The sequence below is a fragment of the Python bivittatus genome, unplaced genomic scaffold (assembly GCF_059951505.1).
Source record: "Python bivittatus isolate LINGU-HERP-01145 unplaced genomic scaffold, Pbiv_v1 ctg000840_np1212, whole genome shotgun sequence".
Lineage (NCBI taxonomy): Eukaryota > Metazoa > Chordata > Lepidosauria > Squamata > Pythonidae > Python > Python bivittatus.
The window spans coordinates 11,258,774-11,272,457 of record NW_028277113.1 but is presented as its reverse complement, the minus strand read 5'-3'; the positions used below and the strand labels follow the sequence as shown (position 1 = coordinate 11,272,457).

General features: G+C 35.7%; 1 protein-coding gene across 2 annotated transcripts in view; it reads right to left on the bottom strand.

The window, feature by feature from the left end:
• GMDS (GDP-mannose 4,6-dehydratase) overlaps positions 1-13,684 on the bottom strand; it is a 330,486-nt gene that overhangs the window by 86,804 nt on the left and 229,998 nt on the right. For both annotated transcript variants that reach the window (XM_088130877.1, XM_088130878.1), the window contains 2 exons: positions 12,873-12,991; positions 558-654 (listed from right to left, as the gene is read on the bottom strand). In XM_088130877.1, the coding sequence (XP_087987003.1) occupies positions 558-654; positions 12,873-12,991 (216 nt within the window). The remainder of the gene's footprint in view (positions 1-557; positions 655-12,872; positions 12,992-13,684) is intronic.

Genomic DNA, 13,684 nt, shown 5'->3' with positions numbered 1-13,684 from the left:
GAAACAGTCTACCAAATTCTTTTAAGTATTTTCAATACTCACATTTTATGAGTCCCTGAGATAACTGTTCTCTCAGGTTATAATTTTCCGCAATATATTGTTAACTTTCCATATAGAGCAGGTAAATCAATAATCAGTCAATATAAATGTTGAGATCTTCTATTCCAGGATCATTTGCTTGTTTTTAAGAACCTCTTCTTTTTATCTTTTATATAATTAATATATGTTGTGCATCTATATCCCCAGCCACATCCACATGCAGGATTTTAATTTGTATACCAACAGAACAAGTGGAAGTGGAAGTGTTAAATACGTTATCTATACTGCCTCTGTTAGGACTTCTGTATCAAGCAGTCTGCAGAGCATTATTTGCCCACAGCTTGCTTACTGAAGACAACTGAAAGCTTTAAGTGGCCAAGTAACTATTGAGAAAGACTGAAAGTTAGCAGCAGGGAAGCAATTACAAACCTCTTCTAACCAGCTGTCCAAATGCTGCAATTTGGTGACTGAGTGACTGGACCATTCATTAGCAAAACTGAAAGAATGCTTTCACTTACTACTTCCGTCGGTCTGTAGTATTTATGATTAACCGTCACATGAATCTTGCCGGTTTCTTTGCATCGGCCCACTTCGTTCTCATTCTTTCCTTCCCACCTGTAAAGAGATCAAACATTGAACACACATAATGACTTTACTGACCTGAGGAGAGGGACATTTGGTTCGCTGATTCATAGACAAGGCTTGTGTTAATTTTCTCCAAGGATATGTACTCACAGAAGCAAACAAAAAAAACTAGATAAGGAGTACAATAATTTTTACTAAGATTCAGTTATTTTGTGTACTCCACTTTGGTTGTAGCATACTTTTTTTTATCCTGGAGCCCACTTTCTGAGATGCAATTATTTTTAGTTTGCAGATATAAATAGCAGTGTATATTGACAAACACATTTGACTTTCTCTCTGTATGAATCTGTCTCTCAGTCAACAATTTAGTGATGCCAATCCATGAAAAATTGTTCTACTTTTACCAAGAATCTCCTGCTTTTACCATTGTACTGAACCCAACAGTATCTCTGAATTTGGGCCTGAATTGTTATGGATGTGATAAAAAATACACCCATAAAGTGATTATAATTACAAAAGAGAAAATATAATGGCCCCCAAGCAGGACAGAAAAAGCATCTGAAAATATTTATCATTACTAAAATAATTACTAAAATAATTACAATTACTTAATGTTTAAAAAGTATTTTAAATAATAATCTTCAATCTGCTTTGTTATCTGTTTTGCAATCTACAGAAAAGTTCATTAAGAAATTGCTTGAATATCAGACTAAAACCCAGGCAACTGTATTCTTCTGATTTTTCTGTATTGGTTTTTTTTTTTAATATAATACTTTGGTTATTTTTAACAATCTTTCTTTTATTTTAATATGCCCCTTGTATTGTACAATTACATTAACAACTGCCTAGAAAGCCATATACTGGGATTTATAAAAGGGAAACTGTTGTGTAGCAGACAAGCACATGGTCTATTTAGACAAATCTTTTTGCCTCTTAAAATTCTTTTTGCCTATTTAAAATACTGTCCTTTTAAAAAGCTGAAATGGAAAAAGCAGGTGAGGAGCCCTTATGTTCATGGTATGAATTACAACCAGAATGAGCAAATTGTGTGCATATGTTTGCATAAAGCTGAAATCCTCTCCACCTCCAGTCTTAAATTCAGAGAGTCCCATATATATTTTGTCCCAGAGAACACTTCTTGGAACATCAAAGATTCCCACCCTCAACCATATGTCTTTCAGGCTCCCAATGAAGATACTTGCATGGGAAAGAGGAGTGAATTTTGGCCGAGGAAGATCATTATCTGGATTTGGAGAAAAGCATAAGTTATCACAATGTTTTAAAATAATATGTAATCAAAATTTCCTATAGTGAACCTTTATATAAATTTTGAAGAATGGAAAGAAATTATAGAATAAAGAAAGTCCTTCTATTGTGAATAGAAACAGGGGCACTTGTGTAGAAATCCTTTAATGAAGACCAGATATACTGATGATGATGATGATGATGATGATGATGATAATTTAACAACAACATTTGCTTATCCCAGGTCCTTGGGAAGGACTCAATAGGTGGATAAAAATGCCAAATCCAGTCTAAACTTCTGGCTGACTGTGTAGCCAACAATGATTTATTAAATGTGTATGCCGCCCGATTCTCAATGATTCTGGGTGGCTCACAACCATCAAACAAAGAAATTACAATAAAACAAAAAATAAAAAGATGGCAAGCATGATGAAGTGAGGGGTCTCCCTCGGCAAAGGCCTGGGTGAAGAGCCAGGTCTTCATGGTAATTGAATTTGTCTTAGATTTTTCCATCTGATGGTATAACAACTGAAATATTACAAATCATACAATACTTTCAATTCACTGATAGCAATTTACTGATTCTGGAAGGACAGAGTAAAGAAATCATTGCTGCCAAGCAATTGTAGAATATGCTTTTAATCCAAAGCATTTGGATCAGAAGGGGATGAATCAAGTTCTGCGATATATCTGTGGTAATGAACATGAACTTGAATCACTTTGAAAGGTGATTGAATAAATACATGGAAGGCAGATCTACCAAGGACTGCTAGTTCTGAAGATTCAATGTTATCTCAAGTTGGGTGTTATTTAGCAGATTATCTCAAGTTGGGTGTTATTTAGCAGAGGAAAGCTTTGCTCAGCACTTTATATGTATTCATCACAAACTCTGCAAGTCCTTAATAAGTTGCACTGCTACTGAAATGAACACTAACTCTCCTTTACTGCATTTTTCTAAAGAAAAAAAAAGAACAAAAGGGTTGGATAACAACACTGGACTACTCTCAGGAGTACTCCTATATACCAACATTTCCTACATTTTATCTGGGAAGAGGAAATGATCTCTGTTATAGAGGTTCATATTGTCTAGTCATCATCAGAAAAGGTGTATATTCACAGATATGCAAAGATAGTTGTTCAATCAGGTTCAGTTACTAGGGTCAAATAATGGAGATTCCTTTCAAGGATGCATTAGAAGTGGGTATTTATGGAAAGAAATTATAGCCAAGTCAGGACTCTTTATTTTGGTCATCGACCAGCAAAACAGCATATAGCTATTTTCAAACAAAGCTGAATATAATTTTTTATTGTGTAAACAACAAAATTGCTGGAGGTGAGTTGTAATAAGAGGGGGAATTATCTTTTTTTCTCTTCTTAGACTGTACTGATAAAGCAGACATGTTATTTCTATAGGATGTCCTGTTCCAAGTCAAAGATAACAGACTCTCAAGAGCAGAACAAAAGCCACGCAAGAGAATACTCATCTAAATAGTATCATTTAGGGAAAAGAATGCATTCACACTGATAGAAGGGTTTAATGGTTTAAAGCAAGATAAATGCAATGATGTAGGGTATATATACTGTGACTGATGTTGAAGTTTAAAAATATATACTCCAGAACTATCTCATCTATTCCTGTGGGATTGCTTCTTACAGCAAGTAGACTAAACATAATGTTTTGAGACTGCTCTTTGTCAAATCAATTTAAGCTTCCTGAATTGTTTTGATAGTGGGTTTATTATACAAATATAATTTTATAATTGCATCTATTATAATGTGTTTTTAATCAATTTGTGTTGTATTTTTTTCTTTAATTCTTATTCATTTCTCAGGGTCATTTTTCTTGGTAAAAGACCAAATGCCAATCCAAATAAATGAAACATTTCCCAACAGCTTCAATTTTTCTGTTTGTTGCACATGCTACTCTATCATATTTGAAATAGGGATCATCATAAAATACCAATATCTTAGGGGAGGAAAGCTGTTTCAGCATGCATATTGCTTAATGATTTAAAAAATGTTCAGCAGTTTGAAATCTTGAATAAGATTGTACTAGGTTAGTTCAATATATAGTGTATAATAATTACTTTGGTGGAAAAACAATCCAAGAAAATGTTTGTAAGCCAAACTCTTAGAAATAAAGAATTATTTGACACAAATAAAAGGATGCATAGTTGGTTTAGGAAGTAATTTTTCAGGCTAGTGAATTCGTCACTGATTGTCAAATAGATTAGCCACTTCACTGGAGCTTGTCTAATGCATGCATAAGAGTATATTAATATGTACCCCAAAGTTTTACATGAGTTTTTCCATCACCAGAATGAATGTATTCATTTTAAAAAGAATCCTAATGGCCAATTTCCTTCCTTCCTTGTTAATGTTCAGAGATGCTTAATTGTTCAGTAAGAATCACAATAAAAGCCCAGTCTTAAAAACATGCTTACACTTCAATTTTGCTCAACTGCTATTAGTAACAAGATCAGCCCCCAAGAAGACAATGATCGGATTGCAGACATCTTTGCATGTATTTGTAAAAAAAAACAAAAAACTTTCAACTACCTTACTACATTTTGCAATGCATTATTGATTTATAAGCAAAAATTTGACAGGAAATAAGTTAGTATTTATTCACAAGTTTCTAAATGAGAAATAAAAAAAATAGCAGGAAAGTATTTTTTAAAACCTCAAACTAAGATGTCTATCTCAAAAATAGCAGGAAAGTATTTTTTAAAACCTCAAACTAAGCATAATATATAGTTCTTTCAAAAACCCCTCATGTTACCTCTGTAGGTTCTGCAGCTGCAAAATGATAATACTTAAAGAAAACAAATCATAACAGCAACCATGATGAATTTTCTTCTGTAAGCCATAAATTTAAATCAGTACACATTTTGCTACTGATTTTAACCAAATAAGAATTATCCCGTTTAGGAACTAAGCACAATCATTTGCTGTCATTTATTTATGTTTAATACTCCTTTAATTTTTAGTCATTTCGTCATTTAGTTGGAAAACAAACACTGGTAAGCAATGAATACCAATGGCATTGTTTTGAGCCACAGGCTTAACAGTTGTTGAATAGTGTTTAGTCTACTTGCTCCATTTGTGTTGAGTCCAGTGGGCTGGGGGAAGGAGCAAAAGCAAGGGCACAGAGAAAGTATTGGAAGAATGTGTATGGTCATCCATTCTCATTTTAATTCCAGGAGCATTTGATAAAATAGACTATGACGAATGAAAGTAACTAACGGGTTACTTTCAGGTGTAATAAGGGAAAACCAGCTCCTCCTCTGAGGTCCTTCAGTTCTGAGGTAGCTGCAGCTGGGGGTGAGCAGTGCCTGGGAAATTAGGTCCCTTTGTTGCTGTCCACCCTTCACTAGAAACTAGTTTCTCCCTCTACACCAGCCCTCTGGGGAACCAGGAGAAGATTGAAGGGGAAATCCTTGCCCCATCCTGGCTCTGGCCAAACACTGAAAGGAAACCAAACAAAAACTTTGGTTATAAGCTGAACCAGGTTATAGAAGGCCACTGGTCAATTCATGATTTAAACAAAAATCAGCCTTATTAAAGGTACCAAAAGAAGATAGAGTTCTACACACAACCCACAGTTTAAAAAGATAAAATATAAAAAATCCTAATGCAATTCGATCTATCGATCGATCTATCTATCTATCAAATTTATATATGCCGCCTATCTCACTATAGTTAAATAACTTTCAACCTTGCCTGAAGTAACCTTATCCAGGACTCCAGCCAACTCCCCCACCAAAGGCACCTAAAACTCTTTCTACCCAAAACCTGACAGAACTTCCTTTTTTCCTTTATTGGCCCTCAGGGGTCAGATGACTCCCTCTGGGCACATCAGGTTGGCTTATTCTGTAAAAAGCCAGCTGCTCCCCACTCCAACAAGGATTTGGACCTTTGTGTGCCAGGTCTATATCCAAGACTTGGGGTCATCAGTAAGGTGTCCATGGGCACCAGTGGGCCAACAGTCTCTTCCCCTGGAGCCCACCAAGCTCTTTTCTTCAGTAGTCCTTTTACATTTAAAATGCTTTAATTACAAATGAGAAGTTGGCAAACAAAAAAGCAAACTGTCAATCTTCAGTCTCTTAGCTTTAAGAAGATGGCTAGTTTTCGTGGTAAAAAAACATAAGACTGCTCTGCTGGACTTCAACATACATGCCAAAAGCCATTATTGCTGGCACAACCCAGGATTTCGTAGCTATCTTGACAACAATGGGATTGTCCTAGCAAGTTGTTAGCCCAATATACTGTACATGGCATTTATTTGTTTATTTGTTTGACTTAGATGCAGCCTGACTCCATATTGACTCTGGGCAGCTCACAGCATGATATATCCTGATTGTGGTCTGGACAGTTATGTAGGAATTCTGAAAAGCAATTTAACATCTAGTCCATCATCATGATCAGATTATTTTCACTTGAGATTTAGAATTTCAGTGGCTTTTCTTCTTTGCAAGGAGATCTGTGAAAATGGTCCCTTTTCTGAGATGAATGAATTGTGAAGGGAAGAATGGGATTTCTCATTTGAAATAGCTAGTACTCCTGTTGCTGCCCTGTTAATTCTATAAAAAAGGAGATGTTCTGGGCAACTGAAATAATCAGGGCTAAATATCCTCTCCCTCTTTACAAAGCCATGCACATTCCTGGTATATATCTGAGCTAAGGGTAATGACAGAAGAAGAAAGAGGGCTAAAGTCTAAGTGGATGAAAACATATGCCAAACATTATAGAACAGAGGTTTGAGACTATGACTGGGCCTAATAGGATTTCTTTTCCACCTACAATGGACATTAACAATATTATCTAGTGGAGTTTCCAGATGGAGATGCTTGGGCAAGTTTATGAGAAACGTATTTTATCATCATAATATTACGGAGCTGTCTGTAATATTAGATCAGTTTCATTTGCTAAGGCCTAAAGATGTAAAAAGGTGCTTGTTTGTGTTGGGCCAATCATTTTTATACTTGTTCCTTGCCCCTCTTTGCTTGTTGCATTTCACAGAAAGAGGATTTTGATTATGTGTCATCAACTCATTGCTGACTCTTAATGACCATGTAGATAGATTTTTCTCCATGATGATCTATCCCTAATCTTCTCTTTCAGGTCTTCCATTCATCACCACTGTAACTGAATCCATCCACCTTGTGCTGGTCATTCTTTTTTTCTCTTTCCTCCCGCCTTTCCCAGCATTAGAGCCTTCTCCAGAGCTAGGTCTTTGCATAATGTGTACAAAGTAGGATAATTTGAACTTGGTCATTTTGTGCCTCAAGTGAGAACCTCTGGGTTGATTTGTTTGATCAATTTATTTGTTTTCTTCACTGTCCACAGTATTCTCAGGAGTCTTCTCCAACACCAAAGTTTAAAAGCGTCAATAGTCTTCCTATCCTCTTTCTTCAAATTCCAATTTTTGCTTCCATAGAGTGTCATAAGGAATACCATGGCTTGCACAGTTCTGATCTTTGTAGATATAGACACATCACGAGAAAGAGGATTGTAAGCTCCTACTTGAGAAAGGCAGTGATAGCATCCTGTTTTAAAAAAAGGTAGTGGTCAAGTTGTTCCTGAGGAACTTGAGGAAATGAATTTCCTTCAGAAGATGAAAAACTATATGCTGATAGCTAGTTAACCATGCATTCTTGGGCTAGATGCTCAAATGATAGCTGATCATATATATATCCATACATCTTAGTTTTCAAACAGAAACTGCTTGGCTGCCTTGTGGATAACCTGGCCAACTGTTTGGGTATCTGAGGATTTCTCAGCTGTTTACAAGATTGCAGTACCTTTCTGAATAGGCTGTCTGAATTAGTTCATGCATACAGGCATTACATTGGCATCTTCTGGCTTATTTCAGAAGATGGTGCTGGGTTCTTACTGCTTTGCCACTTCTCCCTAGATAGGATTCTATGTTATCTCCCATGACATGTAGTCTATATACTACTAAAATTCTAGTGTCTATAACCTTCAACTGGGTGAAATGGTGTGTCACAGAGCAACAATTTTTGAACCAAGGTACCTCAAATGAGCGAATTTACAGAATGCGTCCAAATTCCAGAATCCATTACTCCCATAGGATAGAAATTTGGGAAATTTGTTGCTGTTTCAGCACCGCACTGCAGCAGTCAGGCCAGTTCATGTGATTGTCATGGGCGTATTCCCAACCTCTTTCCCACCTCCCTGTCCCCTGTACCCAATCAGCTGGAGGCAAGGCCTGACAGGCAAGTGGTGATTGCCTGCTTTGGAAACAAGGCAGAAATTTGAAATCTCTTAATAGCAGTGGTGAGGGAAGGACAAGGGAGTGACTCAGCTGCCTGCTGGCAAGGTAGGGCTGGCTGGAGGGTGCCTGTGGTCAATGGGTGAGCCTCTTCCTCCTTCAAGGGAAGGGGTCCTTGGGGACAGGCCGAAATGGGGAGTAGGGGTGGAGTTTTTCTCCCAGTCCGTGGCTCCCTTGGTTCCACCTCCCCCCAGCAAAGTGGCAGGCAGTCCCATGGGTCAGCTGAGGACTAGAAGGAGGAGGAGGAGGAGAAGGAAGCAGCAGCTTCACCAGGGCTCTCCTGAGCGTCATGAGGGGAGGACAAACAGCACAGGCCTATGTTACATGTGGGGAGGGAGGGAGGGAGGGAGGGAGGGAGGGAGGGAGGGAGGAAGGAAGGAAGGAAGGAAGGAAGGAAGGAAGGAAGGAAGGAAGGAAGGAAGGAAGGAAGGAAGGAAGGAAGGAAGGAAGGAAGATTTCCAACAGCTTCCCACTAGCAAAGTCAATGGAGAAGCTGGCAGCAAGTTACAAGTTGCTCATCCTCCCACTGCTTTTTTGCCCTTGGTCATTCTGTTTCTCTGTTTAGGTAAGGAAATATCTCTGAAACAATGGATTGTCTAGTATTTAGAAGAAATCATGGGGACAAGATTGAGATACTGTTTATGCTTAATTACTCTTTGTGGCTAAATAATTTTAATCATATATTGATTGTGGATTATTTAAACAATATTGTTTCTTGTATCCTATGTCCATTTACTTGGCTTTACTCTTATAAATAAAGAGTAGCCCTTTATTGTACATTGCCTTCCCAGGAGCTCTCGCTTGGAAACTAAGTTATGGTCTTTTAGGACCAAGAAAAGACTATATGTCCTAGCATTTTAAGGACTATTGTTAGTGATTTAGATCTACTTGGCTGTTAATCAGTGATTTAGATCTACTTGGTTGTAAATTTTATTTTGATTTTATGTATTACATAAAATACATCTTTCTCTGATTTACAATTTTTTTGTATGATTTTTTTTTTAAGTATTTACCTACCATATTGTTCATAGTACTCTGGTCATTAGATAGTATAAAATGCAAAGAATTAAATTAAAAAAACCACTTTTGAAGATGGCTCTTTCTTGCCAAGTTTTTTGGAACTCTTTACTTATTTAAAACTGCTTTTAATTGCAATCTGGTTTTCAAAAAAATTCTGAGCTGTACCTACAGAATAAATGCAATTTCTCTGAGGAAGAGAAGCACGATAATTTCAGGAAAAGGCAATACAGATAGAGACTAACGTGACTGTGACAATATATTCATTGCTTTTCTACATAGATCTCAACCCTTCAAGCAATGCATACTTTTGCTGCAGAACTATATGCAGAATTATATTAAAAAAGAATTCATAAATCTTTCCAAGGTCTGATTAGGCTTCTCCTTCCCTCTTTTCACAGCATCTATTAAAAACTCTTGTATATTACAGTGGTTTGAGGCTATTCTTACAGTCCTGCTCTTATTTAGTAAGATTAATGACAGAAAATTAGTCAAGACAAGTGTTTGCCTGTTTGGTTTATCCTGCTGGGGTTAAATTAGAGGAGGAAAATGTTCCTCTGTCATGTTATTTAATTAGTAATAGGCAGAAAGAATTTTAAAAAAATGTTTTACTTGTACACTGAAATTATTTGTAGCTCAAAGGCCTTCTTGTCAGTGCAAAGAGCTAAATTAGAATTTCTCTGACTCTTATCATTCACAATTTTCTTTGGCACTGGCGGTGTTAAAAATACTCCACTATATTTCAAAAACTAAAAGTCTAATTCTTAAAACTGCTTATCTGTCACTTGCCAAAGTTATTTCATTTTTTCAGACTAATACAATGAAACCTAGTCGTCTGACTAAGAAGACAGCTGATTTTGATCCTGATAAAGCACTTTACAAATCAATAGACTGAAGTTAATTTCTTTATTTTATTCTTTATTTAAAAGCATTGATAATTACTATTCTTCATCCTTTCAGGATTTCAGTTAAAATGACATGCAATATATAGGTAGTTCTCATTTAGTGACTGCCTTGTTTAGCGACTGTTTGCAGTTACTATGGTGATGAAAAAGTAAATTTATGACCAATCCTTGCATTTATGACCTTCACAGGTTTATAAAGCAAAGGAAAACAGAAGCAAGATAATATGCACAGTCATGGTTTCACTTAGCCACCACTTCGCTTAACAACTGAGTTGCCGGTCCCAATTGTGGTCGTAATCACTACCGTAACTGCAAATGGTCACTGGTCACTAAACAAGGACTACTTGTATTCAAAACTGGTTTTGTCTTCACAAAGGAATATGTAGATGAATGGCCATAATTTCAGAATTTCATTCATCTGTAACTATATGACTAACTTTATATAGATAAATTGCTTATGTTTAGATAAGAAGTAGAGAGATGGAACAAGGAAACAAATCTCTTTGTTCATATCTTCACCATTCTATTATAAAACACACTGAAACAAACACAAAAATACTTAGTATTGGCTTATTACCACAAAAACTATCATTTGTATCCAAAGATGCCTTCCACGAGCAGGACATTATTGGATTTTGCCCTGTATATAAATGTTTAAATTCCTTAAACACATGAAAAGGCAGCCACTGGTTATCTGCATCCAGTTTCCACAGTGATATAAGAAAACTGGGTGCAGCATGAAGACATTTGTACTGGAATATGCTTACAACAACCTCTTACAAATAAGCAATTTCAATTCCCCACCCTCAAATATATTTCATGTATGGACATGCATTTGTATGTTCTTTTCATATACTTAGGGAGTTAATTAATTTGGCTCACTTTATTTTGAATCGAGCCCTATATCCACTCCATCTTTATCTTACATCAGTTTGGATAGTTTATTCTTAACTGAAAGACATTTTCATTTCAAGAGCCAGATATCAAAAACAAATTAGTTAATGCTGAAAGAAATTAGCAATGTAATTTTTCCTAATCATGCTAACATTAAGAACAGTTGTATTAGATTCCAATAGCAAGCAAACATACAGCCTCATATATACATACAGCTTCATATATTCATACAGCTTCATATACAGCAGAACATACAGCTTCATATATTTTTCAGAACATCAATGAACATGAGACCATGGCTTATTTGCTTTCCTTTCCCCAATCTCTTCTTCTGGCAGCTTCTTATCCAGAGAAACTATAGTAACCATTGGCTTCTTAAATAAAACAACTATACATAATTATCCTGGTTTGTCTCAATAAAGTAAAGCTCACACAAACCACTGTTTTACTTAGACTTTGGCAAGCTGAAAATGGAAACAAAAGCTTTAAAACTTTTGGCATGGCAATTACAGGAAAGGAGAAAAGAAGAGAATCTGATATTGTGGCTCAGGCACATGGTGTTAAATGTATCACTGATTTTCATAGCCCCATGTTAGTATGATGGGGAAAAAATGCACCTCTTCCTTCTTTTTTCTAGAGATTGGCATGCTTATGCATGGATACCAGAAAAGGCACAGAAGCAAGAGAATGGTAAATACAATAAATCAAAATACAAACCACAGAAAGTATATACACAGCGATCCTAATTTTATTATCTAAATTTAAGAAAGAATTTTTTATTTGCAATAAAACTACTGTATGTGGACTATGCAGTATAAGTTGTGCTTTATGCCTCAACATTTTTTATGGATGAATAGGGTGGCAATTACTGGAGGAAAAAAGAGTGAGATTAGTTGATGTGATTGTGGACATTGAAAATTAAAGTAAATCTGTTGGTACATTTTCGTATTCTGGGTGGTTCCCGGGAGAAAAATTGGGTTGGGGAACTGGGTAGTACTAGAGAAGAAGTGAACAGTAATATGTACATATAAACAATAATTTTACTTTCATTAATTAATTTACCATGGTATATGCAATCCCAAAGCAATTCATATAGATATTATATGGACTATGAAGTGGCAAATTAACCTAATCATACTCTCCCATACTTTCAAACTTTATTACTGTATCATAATTTGTAAATTCACTGATGAATTTTTAATTACTGAGTACCAAATTTTACCAGGAAGGACTGGGTAGTTGCCTCAGCACTGTGCCACTCCCTTCTTTTATTCAAAATCTAGATCTGAATAATTTCACTATGTTAGTTGTCTGTTACTTATCTTGGGCATCTTTTTATTGAAAAGCAGAATACAAATTCAATGTTAATAAATGTGCAGCATTCTGTAGGACTTGTTTTGCTTTGTTCTTTCTCCTCTGTGGAAGTTCAAAGCATACTGAACCTGCTCTCTAGCTATGTTCCTTTTTTAGCACATGTCAGAGTTTTAGCAATGTCTGAAAAAGCCTGGCAGAAGCTGACATTTGGATTACTCTAGATTAGCAGGAAGTTTCTTAATGCTAATTAACACTGACACTCATCTCAAGCTTTCAGAAAGGGATTGTTTTAAAGCCAAATAAACACTAAAGGTAATTTCTTAGTAGTCCACTAGTATATGGTGAACATGTGTTTTGAGATTAGATAACACTTTCTTTTTCTTAGTAAAGAGCATTATCATATTATCATATCTTCAAACTAGATTGAAAAATAATTGATATTCAGATTCTCATAAACATCAGATGAAGGAGAAAAATAACATACATAGAAACATTGTGCCATAAAATCTCAATCAAATAAATGGAAATGAATGAGTAATCATCATGCAATATCATTATTACCGCGTGCCTTTACTTACACAATAATTTTACCAATGTTCTGAAATGCCTTCTCCACAAATTCACGGACACTGTGGACCTCACCAGTAGCTATTACAAAATCCTCTGGTACATCTATCTGCAACATTAGCCACATTGCCTGTGGAAAGATAAGTGAATTCTGAGTTACTTCATTACTCTTCTTGATCCTCTTTGGCACCTTATATTGTAAAACTCCTGGTGATTTTAATGGACTGGTTCATGTACTTTTCTTAGCAACAACATGGAAGTGGCTTCTTCTGATTTTTTTTTTTTTTTACTTCTCAGTTTAACATCTTATATGCATACCTATCATGCTATTCCATTTTGGAGTAAGCGATGGTATACAAAGCAGAAAAAAGGAGTAAAAAATAGTAAGCAAAACAATTAAGGCATGAGGTAAGAGAAATAAAAGGAAACATAGCCTAATCCAGTTTAGAGCAACACAGTTAACTGTATCTGCCCATGGATTTCTCTATTTGCAAAGAATCGTATTAGAGATAGAAGACAGAACTCTTCTGTCAGTATTTGTACATTTTAAAAGAAGATACTTTTACACACTTCCTATGAGTATGCAATTCTGTGGCACTTTGTAACATAATAATCTTTGTTCTGTTCTAAGCAGCTCCCACAGCCTCTTCCTTATATCCACTTCCTATTCCTTTCTCCTAACACTATGATTTTGGTGGTATATAAAATGAATGAATATATATTACTACCAAATTATGACTGTTCCATATTCAGAACCTCTTCATCCTTGTTTCCTTCACTAATTATCTTTCATTGTAAATGATCAAATCAGTCAAGCTTTTTG